This window comes from Scyliorhinus canicula, chromosome 16 (assembly GCF_902713615.1).
Source record: "Scyliorhinus canicula chromosome 16, sScyCan1.1, whole genome shotgun sequence".
NCBI classification, from domain to species: Eukaryota; Metazoa; Chordata; class Chondrichthyes; order Carcharhiniformes; family Scyliorhinidae; genus Scyliorhinus; species Scyliorhinus canicula.
This window is the reverse complement of record NC_052161.1, coordinates 69,093,886-69,112,097: the sequence shown is the minus strand read 5'-3', so window position 1 is coordinate 69,112,097 and position 18,212 is coordinate 69,093,886. Positions and strand designations below refer to the sequence as shown.

The 18,212-nt window shown below is 45.6% G+C and overlaps 1 protein-coding gene across 4 annotated transcripts in view; it reads right to left on the bottom strand.

Annotated features, from left to right (window-relative positions):
• The window catches only part of bicc1b (BicC family RNA binding protein 1b), a 331,511-nt gene that overhangs the window by 42,605 nt on the left and 270,694 nt on the right, over positions 1 to 18,212 (bottom strand). For all 4 annotated transcript variants that reach the window (XM_038822313.1, XM_038822312.1, XM_038822314.1 and 1 more), the window contains 4 exons: positions 16,965 to 17,216; positions 11,327 to 11,458; positions 4,841 to 5,030; positions 2,051 to 2,250 (listed from right to left, as the gene is read on the bottom strand). In XM_038822313.1, coding sequence (XP_038678241.1) covers positions 2,051 to 2,250; positions 4,841 to 5,030; positions 11,327 to 11,458; positions 16,965 to 17,216 — 774 coding nt within the window. The remainder of the gene's footprint in view (positions 1 to 2,050; positions 2,251 to 4,840; positions 5,031 to 11,326; positions 11,459 to 16,964; positions 17,217 to 18,212) is intronic.

Here is an 18,212-nt window from a genome sequence, read left to right as displayed (position 1 = left end):
TAGCTGGTTATTTTCCTCAGTGCTGCTCAGAAATCAGTTGCCTGGTTATTAAGAACACTGCAACATCCTGAGAATCTGACAGGTGTTATATCAATGGAAATTTTTTTCCTTTGTTTCTTCTCTTTAAATCCGCCCATTTTTTAAACACTATTTCTGACATTGATATTTTCTCTCTATTGTTTTCTATCTGTTGTCATGTGCATCATTCGTTCTGTGACTATCATCATAGTTCAAAGTCCCTTTGTGCCATTGCCACTTGCTCTCCCTCTCTGTGGTCCTGTTTCACTCCACATCATTGGCTAAACGGCTGCCACAGTGGTTAACGTAACTAGCTGCATTCTACATAAAAGGTTGAATGTGCTTTGTCGAGAAGAGTCACAAAAAAAGCAAGCAGTTTGTCCACTCCGGCCATGTGAAAGCCCGTGTCGTGAGTGTGCGCGTCTAGCACAGGCTGGATGAGCCAAATGGCCACAGTCAGTGCTGTACTACTCCAATCCGAGAACAGGGTCACAAGGTTAAATAGCCGAGATCCCCGACAGAGATGGCGAAGGTACCAGAATGCTGGGCGCGATTCTCCGCTCCCGCGCGGCATCGGGAAGGCCGTCGTGAACTCAGCCGAGTTTCATGACGGCGTCGGAGGCCGCTCCTCGCTCCCTATTCACCCCCCCCCCCCGGGGGCTAGGAGTGGCGTTGTGAGAAACTCGGCCGCCGGGCCGTGACGCTTGCGTCAAAGCGGCGCGCCGAGAATGATGCGACGGTGGTGCCTAAGTGACGTCAGCCGCGCATGCGCGGTTGCCGTCTTCCCCTCCGCTGCCCCGCAAGACGTGGCGGCTTGATTTTGCGGGGCGGCAGAGGGGAATGAGTGCGTCTCTTGGAGACGCCGGCCCGACGATCGGTGGGCTCCGATCGCGGGCCAGTCCCCTCCCGAGCACGGACGTGGTGCTCAATCCCCTCTCCGCCCCCCACAGGCCCCAAACTTACCTTTCGCGCTATGTTCACGCCGGCAGTGACCAGGTGTGGTTGCTGCCAGCGTGAACAGGTCGGGAACATCAGGCCACTCGGCCCATCCGGGCCGGAGAATCGCCGGTCGCTGTGAAAAACGGCGAGCGGCGATTCCGCGACACGCCATTTTGGGGGGGGGGGTGGGAGAATCGCGGGGGGTGCCATGGCGGCGTGTCGTGATTTGCCCGGCCCTCCCGCGATTCTCCCACACGGCGTGGGGAGCGGAGAATCGCGCCCGCTGTCTCCCTCTGAAACAAAGCCCAATACAAATCAAGCCTTCCGAAAAATGTACAGACATTGTATTAGAGATGCAGATTTTGTAACCCGAGACATTATTTCAGTACTGAGCGTCAACACAATTGTTTTTTAAAATCCTTTTTCCCTCTGACAAAATGGACAACAATTATGGCAAGTAAGATCAACAGTCGCACAGTAAAACATCAGTTTGAGCTAAAATGTTACTTGTAGCATTGTTAACTTTCCTGGGTGTGCCTTCAGACTCGACAGCGTTGAAGATGAACACTGATGTGAACATCACCCAGGACAAACATCAAAGCAGAATTTACAAAATGAAAGCAATTGTTTTTACTTTCATTTTTAAGTGGCAATGGAGGGGGAAAGGATGTGTGGCTGATTGACTGTTAGGAATCATTAAATTTGTTTATGCAGAGTCACTTCAGTTTCCAATCTGGTACAGTTTGGCAGTAAAGATGGACGGCCAATGGAAACAGCATGGAGGGCCCATTAGAGGCAGGAGGTCCAGGGGCACAACCTACAGGAATAGGTCCACTCACATGTGGCGACTCGGGTTTCATATTCCTTTGTGGATGGTGATGGTTAAAGTTCTATATCTTGTTAACAAGATTCTTAACGTGCTAAACAGTCATGAGCTGCCCGGTCATTATTCTGACCATCCAACCTAAGCATTGACCCAACAATCCATCAACATTTTGCTTATTTTCTTATTAAGAGAAGTCCCTTTTTTCTGACTTTGGTTGCAAGATTACAATTCAATGGAAGTTATCTGGGGATTCACACTTCACCCTACCTTAACATGGCCATTGATGCAGGAAGTTGCTGTCTTATCACTCTCCGGAGATAAGGTGCTGATCTGGATATCCATGGGTGCTAGACCAGGAGGTGGTGATGGTGTGCTCTGGCCATACCCATGCAGGCCTGACAGCAAAATACTGGTCAGGGTCGCTTGTGTTGTTGATGGGATCATGAGGGGAGATACTGTGGAGATACCTGGATGAATAAGAAAAGGATCCATCAACATCTCTTATAAGGATCCATCTCTTATAAAGACGAGTCGATTTTTTCTGGCTTTGGTTGGAAGATTGCAATTCGATGGACGATGCCCAGAGATTGACACACTTCTCCCTCATGTGTGGCAGGACTGCGCATCGCTAATCTGGACGGCTCCAACCAGCGATTTTCAGTTTTAAGGGGTGGAAAGTCCCTGGCAGTGCAAAGATTTAGGAAGATCCACTCCTGGAATTTTTACCCTGGCGAAACTTAAAAGTTGGAATATTTGAGATGAATTGTTTGACTATAATGAGAGGACTGTCTGTCTCAACTTGCCTGTGGATGGTGGTCCACCCAGTGCAGCTCCCCACTGAAGATTTTAATGCAAACCTATCAGAACTAGGTTCTTACAAACTCAGACCTTCTTATAGCTGCGCATTTCTGTTCTTTGTCAAATACATGCTATGAGGATTGAGGCAAAGAATCTTATTTTATTTTACTTCAAAAAACAAATTCCAATTAAGGGACAATTTAACATGGCCAATCCACCTACCCTACACATTTCTGGGTTGTGGGGGTGAGGGGCATGCAGGCACAGGGAGGATGTGTAAACTCCAGACGGTCAGTGACGTGGGGCCGGGATCGAACCGGGGTCCTCGGTGCCATGAGGCAGCTGTGCTAGCCACTGCGCTACCATGCTGCCCTTCATACTAATTGGATTATCATTGAATATGTCGAGTGTATTAGAGTAGTTGGCCTACCTTCTGCGAGTGATGGGAGTGAACAGAGCTGGTGCAAGGCTATTAGGTGCCCTGGGTGTGGGATAATGGATTCATGGTTATGGTAACCTAGAGCGACAATTCTGCTCTCAAGGCAACCGCCTAGTTTGACTGGCTGTCACACAGACACTATGAGTGAAATTACCAGGGCAGCACGATGGCGCAGTGGTTAGCACTGCTGCCTCACGGCACCGAGGTCCCAGGTTTGATCCCAGCTCTGGGTCACTGTCCGTGTGGAGTTTGCACTTTCTCCCCGTATTTGCGTGGGTTTCGCCCCCACAAACCAAAGATGTGCAGTTTAGGTGGATTGGCTGCACTAAATTGCCCCTTAATTGGAAAAAAATAATTGGGTACTCAAAATTTATTTTTAAAAAATGAGTGAAACTACAAAAACACATTTTACGTTCTCCCTCACATTCACCCACATTGGCATCTTTGGTCTTGTTTTGCCTGACTGCACCCTTCCCTTCGTATCTCAGGAAATGTGCAGGAGCTTAGTTTCCATTTCCCTTCCATCAGGAGTATTTATATATATTTTTAAAATGTTACATTATATCATAACATTGATAGACTATATGAGATAACGGCCACAAATCTAGACATGTACTGAGTGCCCCCTGCACCCCCCACCCTGTACTGTGATTCTGTGCACACTCCAATTTCCAAAATTGCATTGTTCTTCTGTTCCTTCATGGGATGTGGGCATCGCTGGCAAAGCCATCGCTAATCGGCATTGATCTCGGTGGTTTGCAAGGTCATTTCAGAGGGCAGTCACAAGTTAATGACCTTGCTATGAGTCTGGAGTCATATGTAAGCCAGACCAGGTAAGGCCGACAGATCTCCTTCCCTAAGGGACATTAGTGAACCAGATGGGTTTTTACAACAATCGACAATTGTTTCATGACCATGATTATGGAGACTAGCTTCATATTCTAAATTTATTAATCAAATTTAAATTCCACCAGCTGCCATGGTGGGACTTGAACCCGTGTCTTCAGAGAAAAAGCTTGGATTAATAGTCCAATGACAGGGCAGGTAGATAGAGTAGTTAAGAAGGCATATGGTATAATTGCCTTTATTAGCCATTAAAAGCAAGGAGGTTATGCTTAAATTGTATAAAACGTTGGTTAGTGCGCAGCTAGAGTGTGCGGTCCTGGAATCCACATTATAGGAGGGATGTGATTGTACTGGAAAAGCTGCAGAGGAGACTTACCAGGATGTTGCCTGGGCTACAGAGATTTAGCTACGAAGAGACTGGGATTGTTTTCCTTGGAGCAGAGGGGGGAACGTGATTGAGATGTATGAAATTATGAGGGACAGAGCTAGAGTAGACAGGAAGAAACATTTCCACTTAGTGGAGGGATCAGTGACCAGGGGCATAGATTTAAGGTAATGTTTAGAGGGGCTGTGAGGAAAACCTTTTTCACCCAGAGAGTGGAGGGAGTCTGGAGGGTGGTGGAGGCAAAGACCCTCATAACATTAAAGAAGTATTTAGTTGCGCACTTGTGATGCCAAGGCATACACGACTATGGGCCAAGTGCTGCAAAATGGGATTAGAAAACTTAGGTGGTTGCTTTTGACCGGTGCAGACGTGATGAGCCAAAGGGACTTTTCTATGCTGTAGACCTCTATGACTATGATTACGACAACACCACCATCTCTGCCTGGTTCAATATTGCTTAAACCTGCATAGACCCAAAACAATTTCAATGATCTAGAAATCTTGCATTGTTGATAGCAATTGGGACTCAGTAAGGTAACAGTACACATGTTGCATTAGTTCTGCAAAGTGTATCAAAATACCCGCATACCTAACTGAGCAAGGCCGAGCCCAGCTGAAGCCAGGATATCGAGTCCATGACAGGAGAGTCCGATGGGGCAGGCGATTGTTGATGGTGCATTTGTTGTCATAGCAACACCACTGTTTTCCAAACCCAGGAGGCATTTTCTTGTTTCATACATATTTGCAGCATTCCTCTCCACGCTTTTCACAATCACTGACTGACAAGAGAGAGCGAGAGATCAAATTCATACCACCTTAAAAACAGCATTGTGGATTTTTAACATTCACACAATTAAGCACAATTAAATGGATAATTGGCATACGTGATGTCACAGATAATAGGAGGCAAGTTCACATGTTTCAGCCACGACCGATGAAACAGGTCTTGAGGAGGAGGAGGAGGCAGGGGAATTGAAACAATTGAAGCTGAAGACCATTGCTCCACAGGTTTGTTTGGAAGTATGAAACGCACGGCCGCCAGATTTAATGCAAAAGACTGCGAGTGCTGGAAATCTGAACTAAAAAGGGAAAATGCTCAAAACACTCAGCTGGCAACATCTATGGAGAAAGAAAGAGCTAACGTCCCGAGTCCAATATGAGTCTTCTGTGGGGCAGACTCTTATGAAGAAGGGTCATATTGGAACACAAAATGTTAACTCTTGATGTTGTCGCCCCACAAATGCTGGGCCAGCAGATGCATTTGGGATTCGACCATGGTGCTTGGCACTGGAACGTCGGGAAGAGACCAGTGTGGTTTAAATCCTGAAATCAATTAATGCAGCCAAAATTGATGTGCTGGCATAGCCAAGATGTATTTGGTGAAATAATCCCTGATTTTGATTTGAATAAGTGTAAATTCCAACCAGCTTGCATTTTGATATTGAGACAGAAATGAGTCAATGATCCCAGAGAAATACACAAGTATTTGTCAGACATGTCTGGCAACACTTGGAAAATAAATTTTCTGATCAGAAACCACAGAGATTATATTCCACTGAGCCACCAAGCATGCCTTTGTAGGTACACACGACTGTATAGGAGATACAAACCTCAAAGTAAACACACCCCCACACATAATTCTTCTGACATGACCATTTGAGAAGGTGCACAGAATGTCATAGATCAGAGAATTTTGAGTGCAGAAGGAGGCCATTCGGCCCATTGAGTCTGCACTGGCTCTTGGAAAGAGCACCCGATTTAAGCCCATGCCTCCATCCTACCCCCGTAACCCAGTAACCCCATCTAACCTTTTTTTGGGACACAAAGGGCAATTTATCATGGCCAATCCACCTAACCTGAACATCTTTGGACTGTTTTTAAAAGTGTGGGTCGCGACCAGCAAGTGGTCACGGAGCGATTGGCTGCTGCACAGCATTTTTATTGAGAATGGCGGCTGCCACCATCTTTTAAATGAGAAAGAAATAAGGCTGTGTGCAGTCTTCTGGCCATTAGCGGCAGCAGTGAGCAGGTCACATACCCTGCGTGTACACCTAATGTCAAGCATCTTCTACATGTATGTGCTTTTGGTGCCAAATCGTGGAGGAGAGCTTCTCTCATTTTCGAGCTGCTGGCAAGCAAGGCAAGAGGACTGTGAAGATGAATCATATTTTTACAAGAAAGAGACAGCCAGAGACACAAATAGGCAGTGTAACTACTGGCCAGGATCTCACATCTGAATCTGGAGAGCGCTGCCAGGAGAGTCTAGGACAGGGCAGAGTAGTGCTCGTGTTAACTCAGTACAGAGTTCCAGGGCCTCTGCCTCTGGTTAACAGCCTACAAGGAAGAAACTTAACTTGGGAACAAAGCAGTATAAAGAAGATTTCTTAAGGTATGGTTTTGTCAATTGTGCCAATGCAAACAAGGATGCAAAGCCTATGTGTGTAACATGCAGGGAAGTACTGACAAACGAGAGAAGTTTCAGATTTTGAAAGGGAAGTAGTGGGTGAAAAATTACTTTTTAGGTTGAGACCCCAGAGTCAGTTGTTAACTTATAGCTGATTCCAAATGAAAAGATCAGGCTGCTGCACCTGACCTGTGGTAGCACTTTAAAAACACAACGTCCATGAGGCTGTCAGCATTCTGGAGTAGCATCTCCCAGGAGTATCCACTGCTGAGTAAAACAAGTATTTTTTGCTATTGCCCTTTACGATGGCCTACATGTGCGAGGTTGTATTCTCTGTTCTCACAAAGGTGAAGACAGCACAAAGGAACTGGGTGAACTCTGCATTTGATGTACACTTTGTCCTCTCCTCCTATGAAACTGATTGGAGTGAGATCGTGAGGGCCAATCAAGCTCCCCTTTCGTATTCAAGGTTAGCGAATGTGGCATGTGTCGCGAGGTCAGCTGGGGTGGGTCGAAGGTCGGCCAGGATGCGTTATGTTTTTTCTCTTTTTTTTTAAATGTATTTTATTACTAACATGTATCAAAGCAGGTTATAGCAAATAAACACCCCGGGAAGCATACTTCCCAACAATCAACTATGCAGTCTGTACAGGTTTTCCCCCTTTTTCACCCTCCCACCCCACCCCTCCCCTCCTCTCCTCCCCCGCCCCCCCCCCCCCCTTTGCGACGAACAACCCCTCAAACATGGTCATAAACATTCCCCACCTTTCCTCAAACCCCCCTGAAGAGCCCCTTAACTTATACTTTATCTTCTCTAATCGTAGGAAGTTGTACAGGTCATGCAACCATGCCGCTACACCCGGTGACGATGCCGAGCGTCACTCCAGCAAATTCTGCTGCCGTGCAATCAGATAGGCGAAGGCCACGACATTGGCCTTCCTCCTCTCCATGAGCTCTGCATTCTCTGAAACCACAAATAACGCCGTCAAAGGGTCCAGGTCCACCACCTCCTCTACTATCCTGGCTAAGGCAGTGAACATTCCCGCCAGGATCTTCCCAAATTTTCGCAACTCCAAAACATGTGCACGTGATTCGCTGGCCCCCGCCCACACCTCTCACACTCATCTGCTACCCCCTGAAAGAACCCATTCATTTGCACCCTGTGCACCACCCCAAACTATATCAGGTTCATCCTTGCACAAGGAGGTCCCGTTTACCCTTCGCAGTGCCTCACTCCATACTCCTCAATTGATCTCCCCTCCCAACTCTGCCTCTCATTTCTCCCCGGGATTATGGTTTTTCAAATGCTCATCTAAATGCGTAAATGTTTTGAGGGCTCCTGGATCTACCACCGTTTCAGGCAGTGATTTCCCGATTTCCACCACCCTCTGGATAGTTTTCCTCCAATCCTGTCGAAATATCCTGCCCCTTACCTTATATCTATGCCCTCTGGTTATTGACCACTCTAATAAGGGGAAAAGTTCCTTCCTCTCTACTTTTTGTTTTATAAATTTAGAGTACCCAATTAGTTTTTTCCAATTAAGGGGCAATTTAACGTGGCCAATCCACCTAACCTGCATATCTTTGGGTTGTGGGGGTGAAACCCATGCAGACACGGTGAGAATGTGCAAACTCCACACAGTGACCCGGGGTCGGGATTGAAACCTCAGCGCCATAGGCAGCAGTGCTAACCACTGTGCCACCCTATAAAGATTACTGTTGACTATGTTTTTGTGCTATTTTTTTCTAGAACAGAGGTTATTACAAAACTAGCTCAGATCACTCAATGGTGCAGTTGGGAAAAGGTGAATAGGAAAGCAGGATTGGGAAATGAAGGTGATGGGAAAGTAACGTTACAGTCGCTGCTTCAGTTATTTTAAGGGAACTAATTAATCAACACCGGCCAAAGAGTGCAGAGGATAACTACTGAGGTTTCGGCTAAAAGGTGTTTTGTCAATCCGTGTCAAGACCATCATGAGCAGAGCTGAGGAAGTTCTGCAGAATTACGTCATTTTAGAGAAGATTGTACCTGTGGAACTTCAGGTTGGCTGGGAACTGCTGATCGTTAACGATCGCTCCATAAGTCCTTGAAGAAAACGAGCTGGAAGTCTACTGGAAGATGTTCAGAGCTTTGAAGAACTTTGTGGCAGAAATTGGGCCATAAATGTCAAGTGGACTGCCCAGCAAACCTGTGAGCTTCATCTCTTGTATCTGCTATTTAATGTGCAATTTATACTTATATTTATCTATTCATTCATGTTTAATTTATGTTGATTTGTTTACCAAAGTTAAACTTATTCAAATCTTGTTCAGTTTTGTTGCGATCATTTGGTAAATTCAGTGTTTTCGGTTTATGATCCATGGGGATCAGAACAATAGGCTAACTCAGAGTCCAGATATCTGGTCGGTTCCATGCTTTGTGTCAAAATGTACTCTGAGGTGGAGTCTAAATGGGTATGGGGTTGGTAGGTTGAAGGAGGCATTTTTGGAGTCTTCCCATGTGTCTGGTATTCCTTCAGTCACTTATCTTGCAAAATGAAAACATTATAAACCTGGCAGGAATATGGAGTTGAGGGTCATCAGAACTGATCAGTCATGATCTCATTGAAAGGCAGAACAGAATCAATGGGCTGAATGGCCTACTTCTGCTCCCACGCCTTGTGATCTTATGGAGTCAAAGTTTATTTCTAAATAGTCTACCCGTAGTTTTCCAATAGTTAGATGCAGGTGAAGACATCCTTAGGGTGCCTCCTCTTCGGTCTTCTCCTCCATTCCCACCAACACACTCTTCCATAAACAACTCAATGTCACACAGCCCAATGGATTAAATATCCCTTTATCTACTTGAAAATGGCATGAACATTGGGCTATCAGACTATTTGTGTAATTCTCCCATAAATAACAGAGATATTGGGAATATGCTGAATCAACCCCAGAGAGAACGGCTTGGGCACATATAACCCAATCTCGAGGAACAGTTACAAACAGGATTATATACAAGGATTTATAAATGCTCTCAATACTCTCCACTGTCCTCGAGTGCCTTTGGTCACTTGTACCTGTACCTCTGGAAGGAAATCATGTTTTATATGTTTATTGGAGTTCTTTGCTGTGAATAAAGAGGAACCAGTAGATGTACTGTACTTAGATTTCCAGGAGGCATTTGTGCCACATGAAAGCTTATTGTGGAAAATAAAAATCTCATGGTGTAGAGGACATATTGCTATGGAATAAAGATTGGCGAGCTAACAGGAAACAAAGAGTAGACATAAATGTGCCATTTCTGGTTGGTAAAATGTAATGAGGGTGTGTCACAGGAATCAGTGTTGGGACCTCAACTTTATATAAATGATTTGCATGAAAGTACTGAAGCTATGGTTGCTAAATTTGCTAATGATACAAAGATAGGTCGGAAAGTAAATTGTGAAGAGGACAAAGGGACATAGATGGGTTACGTGAGTGAGCAAAGATCTGCCAAATGGAGTATAATGTCAGAAATGATTAATTTTGACAGAAAGAATAAGAAAGAAGCTTGTTACCTAAATAGTGAGAGATTGCAGAGCTCTGAAATGCAGAGGGATCTGGGTGTCCAAGTGTCTGAATTACAAAAAGCTAGTATGCAGGTACAGCAAGCAATTAGGAAAGTTCAGAGAATGTTATTGTTTGTTGTGAGGGGAATTGATTACAAAACCAGAGAGGCTATCCTTCAGTTATGCAGGGTTTTGGTGAGACTGCATTTGGAGTACTGTATTGTTTTCCTTATTTAAGAAAGGATGCAAATGAGCTGGAAGCAGTTCTGGGATGATTTACTGGACATATCCGCAGTGTTTTGAAGAATAAGAGGCGACTTGATTGAAACATATATTATCCTGAAGGGTATTGACAGGATGGATGTGGAAAAAATGTTTCTCCTTATGGAAGAAGCTAGAACTAGGGGTCACTGTTTCAAAATAAAGTATCACCCATTTAAGATTGCGATGAGGCGAGAGTGTCTCTCTCAGAAGGTAGTGTCTGGAACTCTCTTTCTGAAAAGGCACTGGAAGCAGAGTCTTTGAATATTTTTAAGGCAGAGTTGGATAGATTCTTGATAAGTGGGTGAAAGGTTACTGGGGTTCGGTGGGAACGTGGGGTTGAGGCTACAAGCAGATCAGCCATGATCTTGTGGGATGATGGAGCAGGCTTGCGGGCCGAGTGGCCTACTCCTGCTCCTAATTTGTATGTACCTTTGGCCTTGGTGCAGAGGAGAATAATACCAGGTCTAAAAGGGTTATATTATGAGGGCAGGTTACACAGACTGAGCTTTTATTCTATAGACAACAGCAATTGAGGGGTGAACAACGGAAGGTGCATCAGTTCATTAAAAAAATCTGATCGGGTAGTTGGAGGGAAACGGTTTCCCCTGGTGGAGTGCAGCACCAGGGGGCCAGAGCATTAAAATTGAAGCTAGACCGATCAGGGGGTGATATGAGAAGGCATTTCTTCACAGAAAAGCTAACTGAATCCTGGAACCGGCTCGAGGGGCTGAATGTGTACTCTAGTTTCTGTTCAGTTGGACCTTTGTTCTTGGCATTCTTCCTTCCTCTTACATGCAGTTATTTGAATTTTATCAGATCAGAGTCATAAAGAAACCCCGAGCTTGGTAAGTAGAGAAAGTTCATCAGTATTGCATACCTTACTGGGCTGTTTGGGCTTTGGCTTGATGCTAATGAAGACATCCAACTGCTCCATTAACTGAGTGATCCGCTGTGGCTCCACTTCAATATCTTCCTTCATATCAAACATCAACACAAGAGGGAGACAGCCCTGGAGTACAGCATTAACAAAAGGTTCAGTGCACTCCTACTGAGGCAAGCCCTCACCTCCAATCAGCAAAAAAACACTGCCAACATTATAGAAAAGAACAAACCTAAATCAGAATTAAATTTCAAAATTTGGCTACACTCGAGTACAAACAACGCTGCTCATCACTTGTCTGCGGTTTCTAAACATGTCCTTTTCAGTTACTTCAGCAGAAAAACATTAATTGAGAACAATTTGCATTTATGTCGTGCCTTTAGCATTACAAATAAACCCCGAGGCACTTTAGCAGGACTTTATCAAATAAGAGCTGCCATCGAGCCACCTCAGGATAATGGTCAGGCAGGTGACCAAAAGCTTGCTCAATGTGGTTGGTTTTAAGGAATATCGGAAGGGGGGAGGAACAAAGAGGGTGGAAGTAAGGTTTGAAGGGTTTATAGAGAGAATTACAGGACTTGGGCTCCAAGGCAGTCGAAGGCATGGCCACCAAATCATGGAACAATTAAAGTCAGGTATGCTCAAGGGGCCAGTGTTGGAGGAATGTCAATATCTTGAAGGGTTACAAATCAACTGAAAACAGTATCATGTTTCACATATACACTGATGACAGCCAGCTCCACCTAACTGGCACCTCTCTCAATCCTTAAGCGCTACTTCCAAATGATCAGATTTGATGGCCCAGAATTCAGTGCTAGAACCTGCTGGCTAAGATACTGGCCACAAGGATAGAGGACTGTGTCCCGGGGGTGATAGGGGAAGACCAGACAACTCTGTTAAGGGCAGGCAACTCACGGTCAATATTCAAAGGCTGCTCAATGTTCTTATGATGCCCTCAGAAGGAGAGGAGGCAGAGGTGGTGGTGGCGATGGATGCGGAAAAGGCTTTTGATCGGATGGAGTGGAATTACCTGCGGGAGGCGCTAGGAAGGTTTGGGTTTGGTGAGGGCATCATTGACTGGGTGCGGTTGCTCTATCAGGCACCAGTAGTGAGTGTGCGTACGAACCGGCTGAGGTCGGGGTACTTTAAACTACACCGAGGGACGAGGAAAGGGTGCCCCCTCTCCCCGCTACTGTTTGCTCTGGGCACAGAGCCGTTGGCCATGGCGTTAAGAGCCTCTAGGAACTGGAAAGGGCTGGTTCGGGGGAGGGGGATGTGTGGATCACCGGGTCTCACTCGATGCAGATGATCTGCTCTTGTACATTTTGGACCCGCTGGAGGGGATGGAGGAAGTAATGCTAATCTTGGGGAATTTGGCAATTTTTCAGGGTATAAATTGAACATGGGGAAAAGCGAGATGTTCGCGATCCAGGCAAGAGGACAGGAGAAGAGACTGGGAGAGCTGCCGCTTAGAATGGTAGGGAAGAGCTTTCGATATCTGGGAATCCAGGTGGCCTGAGAATCGGAGTTACTGCACAAGTTAAACCTATCCCGTTTGGTAGTACAAATGGAAGGAGACTTTAAGAGATGGGACATGCAACCACTATCACTGGCGCGGAGGGCACAGACCGTGAAAATGACGGTCCTTCCCAGATTTCTGTTTGTCTTTCAGTGCCTCCCCATTTTCATCCCCAAGGCCTTTTTCAAGCGGGTGAACAAGATTATTTTGGGCTTTGTGTGGGCGAGTAAAAACCTGCAAGTGAAGAAAGTGTTGCTGGAGTGCAGTCGGAGGGAGGGTGGGTTGGCGCTGCCGAACTTCTGTAATTACTACTGGACGGCTAATATAGCCATGATTAGGAAGTGGGTAGTGGGGAGGGGTCGGCATGTGAGTGGATGGAGGCGGCATCGTGTAAAGACACCAGTTTGGGAGCACTGATAACGGCACCTCTTCCGTTCTCGCCGGCCCGATACACCACAAGTCCGGTTGTGGTGGTGGCTTTGAGAATCTGGGGGCAATGGAGGAGACATAAGAGAGTGGAGGGAGCATTGATTTGGACCCGGATTTATAATAAGGATAGGTTTGTACCGAGTAGGCTAGATGTTGGGTTCTGGAATTGGCAAAGGGCAGGAATTAGAAGGATGGGGGATCTATTTATAGATGGGAGCTTTCCCAGCTTGAAAGCCTTGGAGGATAAATTTAAATTGCCAGCAGGGAATGGTTTTAGGTATTTGCAGGTGCGAGACATCCTGAGAAAACAGGTGCCAGCCTTTCCGCTATTGCCGCCACGGGGGATACAGGATAGAGTAGTTTCCAGTACCTGGGAGGGAGAGGTGCTCGAGAAGCCCAGCAAATCATGTCCACATGTTTTGGGCATGCCCGAAGCTTGGAGGGTTTTGCTAAGGCAATGTTCATGGTGCTAAAAACACGGGTGGTGCCGAGTCCGGAGGTAACGATCTTTGGAGTGTCAGAAGAGTCGGGAGTTCAGGGGGCGAAAGAGGCCAACGTCTTAGCCTTTGCCTCCCTGGTAGCCCGGAGACGGGGCTTGTTGATGTGGAGAGACTCGAAGCCACCGAGTGTAGAGACCTGGGTTAGTGACATGACTGGGTTTCTCAGTCTGGAGAAGATAAAGTTTGCCTTAAGAGGGTCAATAGTTGGTTCACCCAGAGGTGGCAGCCGTTCGTCGACTTTCTCGGGGAAAATGAAAATGTCAGCAGATGCAGTATTCCAAGGGTGTGGGGCAAGATTGTTGTTGTTGTATGGTTGAGGTGCGTGAAGATTGGACTGGGGGGGGGGGGGGGGGGGGGGGGGGGGGGCGGGGGTTGGGGGGAGGGAGAAATGTTTATTATACCATGTTGATGTCATTGTTTATGTTACTGTGATAAAAAAAAATTCAAATACGTCAATAAAAATATGATTTAAAAAAAAGAATTCAGTGCTAGGCGAGCAGAAATTTTCTCCAGTTTAATATTGGGAAAAATCAAACTGACTTCAGTCTGTATTCCAAACTCCATTTCTTAGCTACCGACTCCATCCCTCTCTCCCTGGCAAGCGTCTGACATTAAAACATGGGCACCACATTTGCTTCCAAGATGAGCTGCCGACCTCATACCCGAGCTGTCGCCATGTGGGTCTGTTTTCATCACCATAAAATGACCCGTCATTGCTCCTTCCGCAGTTCATCTGCTGCTGGAACCCTCATTCATACCTTTGCCACTACTCACTCCTCACACATTTGACCCTCTGTAAACTTGAGGCTATGTAAAACTCTGTTGGCCATGCCCCAATACACACCAAGAGATGTTCATCACCGACACACACAGGCTCCCAATTAAGCAAGGCCTGGATTTTTAAATTCTCGTGCCTGTTGTGAAATCCTCCCATGGCCTTCTTGCTCGCTGTATCTGTAATGTCCTCTGGAATTCCTGTGGGTGCACCTACACCACGTGGACTGCAGCTGTTCAAGAAGGCAGCTCACCACCACCTTGTCAAGGGCAATTAGGGATGGGTAATAAATGCTGGCCTCGCCAGCGAAGCCCACATCCTTTGAATTACTGAAAATAAATTCCTCCTTTAAAATGCTACTTAAAGTCTAGTTCCTTGTCCCAAGTTTTTCCCAATCTGCTCTAATACTGTCTTACATGCGTGTCAACATTTGCTTGACAACATTCCTGTGAAGCAGCTTGGGACGTTTACTCTTTAATAAAAATGTAAGTTGTTGTTGTATTTCCCTCAAGTCTAATAAAGCCTTCCTGTGGTGCAGTGCCCAGTTACTCTAAACGGAGTCCAACCATAGCTTTATACACTTGTAACATAACTACGGTCCCCTGGCATTCCAAGCCCCTTGAGGGTCAACATTCCATTTGATTTTAAATTGTTTTTTGTTCCTGTCCAGTAGCTTTTAGTCATTATATAATGGGTGGGTCTTCCAACATGGTCACAAGGTGGAGAGAGTGAAAATACCGCCTCCCTCATCTTATTCGTCTTAATTGACAAATCAATTTGCATTTGGATGTCATGTGTCTTAGAAATGTACGCAAGGCCATCATGTGATCAAAGCTTCATTCAACATCAAAAGGCCACCGTCAAGAATTCACAGGAAAAAAAAACACATTTAAACACCTATTTGCTTTCAGGACAAAAGTTTATCCATTTAGCAAATTTCAAGAAAAGTGGCTGCCCCATAGTGCGTTGGAATCGGGGTCATTAAATGGCTTCAAGGTGGAGATATATATATTTCTGATTTTAAAAATGGGTTAAAGCGATATGGAGAACACGGTGGATAGCAACAAGCTTTTCCCAAGAGTGGGGGTGTCAGTTACAAGGGGTCACGATTTCAAGGTGAGAGGGGGAAAGTTTAAGGGAGATGTGCGTGGAAAGTTTTTTACGCAGAGGGTGGTGGGTGCCTGGAACGCTTTGTCAGTGGAGGTGGTAGAGGCGGGCACGATAGCATCATTTAAGATGCATCTAGACAGGTATATGAACGGGCGGGAACAGAGGCAAGTAGACCTTGGAAAATAGGAGACAGGTTTAGATAAAGGATCTGGATCGGCGCAGGCTGGGAGGGCTGAAGGGCCTGTTCCTGTGCTGTAATTTTCTTTGTTCTAGGTGGGGAGGTGGCTTTGAGACCAGGAAGCGATCAGCCATGAGCTGATTGAATGGCGGAGCAGGCTTGAAGGGCTGAATTTCCTACTTCTGCTCCTAATTCCTATGTTCTTGCAGTTATGGACAAAAATACATACTATCATAAATCACAGTAAATAGTTGTTTGGTCGTACAGAACTGGAGTATTGCTGAAAAAAAAGAGACATTTTGTTGACGCTTTACATTTTGTACACATCAGAACCATTCACCATTCACTTAAGAATTGGCATTCTTGCAAATTGTCCGAATGAGTGCAGGACAATAAACTTCGACAAAATGTCACTTTTTCAGCAATCCATAGAAAACCAAAATCTCTCATCCATTCGCCACGGGAATATTTCACTGCTATGATACTACTGCATTCCAGTAAAGTATTCCTGACTCTGTCTTTACGGGGCTGTATATGTGGTATCATACAGCCTCTTAGGCCTGTGCTCTTATAAATGTGAATCGCTCTCAAGCAGCTGAAAATAAAAAATGGATGGGACTAGAAAGGCTGCATTTACGGTCTGATCCCTGTTGTCATGGCGACTAATGGCTTGGTGAATGACTTCGGAGGGCACCAAGAGTCGACCATGTAGTCACGTGTAGGCCAGACTGTGTAACAAAGCCAGGTTTCCATGTCCTGGAGCACATTAGTGAACTAATTCAGTTTAACAATAATCCAGCCGGCTTCAGTCATTTTTATGGTGCCAGATTGATTGAATGCAGCTTCATAATTTGCCACATTGGAATTTGAAAACACTTGAACATAATACTCAAATTTTACAATGTGAAAATATTTACACTTAGGTGCGTTCAAACACAGATCTTTTCCAACTACCTTTTCAACACTTACTGTGCGATCATGCAGCCAAGCCAATGAATTGTTGTTCCATCAAATTTAAACGACATTTTCTCGTCATATCGTAAAAAAGCTTCTAATAAAATTAACCATCAGCGATTCTACAAATGACCTGTTTATAGAACAGATATGAGAATATGAATGCATACCATGAGGTATTGTCTAGCTAGACAGACAGACTCGATGGTGCCCTGGAGGTAGACTGTGGACTTCTTCTGGGGACTGCTGGGGTCAGGAAAGTGGATCTGGGCTCCAGCACGCTGCATTATGTGTTTAATGTTATTGCCGTTGCGACCCATCATGAAGAGATGGTGTTGAGGTGCAATGTCTAGTTGGGTGCTGACAGGGATGGCACTGCCCAGACTGCCAGCTAGATGTTCCAGGAGCATGGCAGTCCCTTCCTGGAATTAGAACAGGCAGTTTACAATTGACACATAAGTGATCTGAACAAAGGAATTCACCCACAAGCTGGCCTCTTCTCTTCACTGATGCTGGTAGACTATATGTCTGGGGGGGGTTAACTTCACAGAAACAGGCCATTCAGCCCAACTGGTCCACACCAACACTCATGTTCGCTGAACAAGCCCGTCAGTCTTTCTGTTTCTATTTTCATGTGGTTAGCACTGCTGCCTCACAGCACCAAGGGCCCAGGTTCAATTCCGGCCTTGGGTGATTGTGTGGGGTTTGCACTTTCGGCCCGTGTCTGCGTTGGTTTCTTTCTGGTGCTACGGTTTCCTCCCAGAGTCCAAAGATGTGCGGGTTAGGTAGACTGGCCATGCTACAATTGCCCTTTAGCGTCCAAAGGTTAGGTGGGGTATGGGGTTACGGTGGAGGAGTGGGCCAAGGTAGGATGTTCTTTCAGAGGGTCAGACTCAATGGGCTGAAAGGCCTTCTTCTGCACTGTAGGGATTCTATTCTATTCAACTACTCCCTGTGGCAGAAAGCTCCACATTCTTACCACTATCTGGGTGAACAAGTTTCTCCTGAATTCCCTATAGGATTTAGCGGTGGTAATCTTCTATTTATGACACAAGCTCTATTCTCCCCCCACAGATGGAAACATCTGTAAACTTACTCTAACAAATTCCTTCATAATATTAAAGAACTCCATTAGATCATTTCTCGAGAAAAGAGCCTCAGCTTGTCTAACCTTTCCCGATATATGTAATCTCTCAGTTCTGGTATTAAACTTGCAAATGTATTTCTCCGCTGTCTTTTAAACAAAACACAGGAAAATCTCAGATATCAGACACGATCTAGGAATGGGAAATGCCGATGAACTTAAATGAAAGGCGACTGCCGCGTTTTTACCCAATGAGAAAGCTCCAGGACGATCACGTGAGTATTAAGGTCTCAAAGAGGTGCGGGGAGCATGTGGATCGAGTGAGCGATGCTGA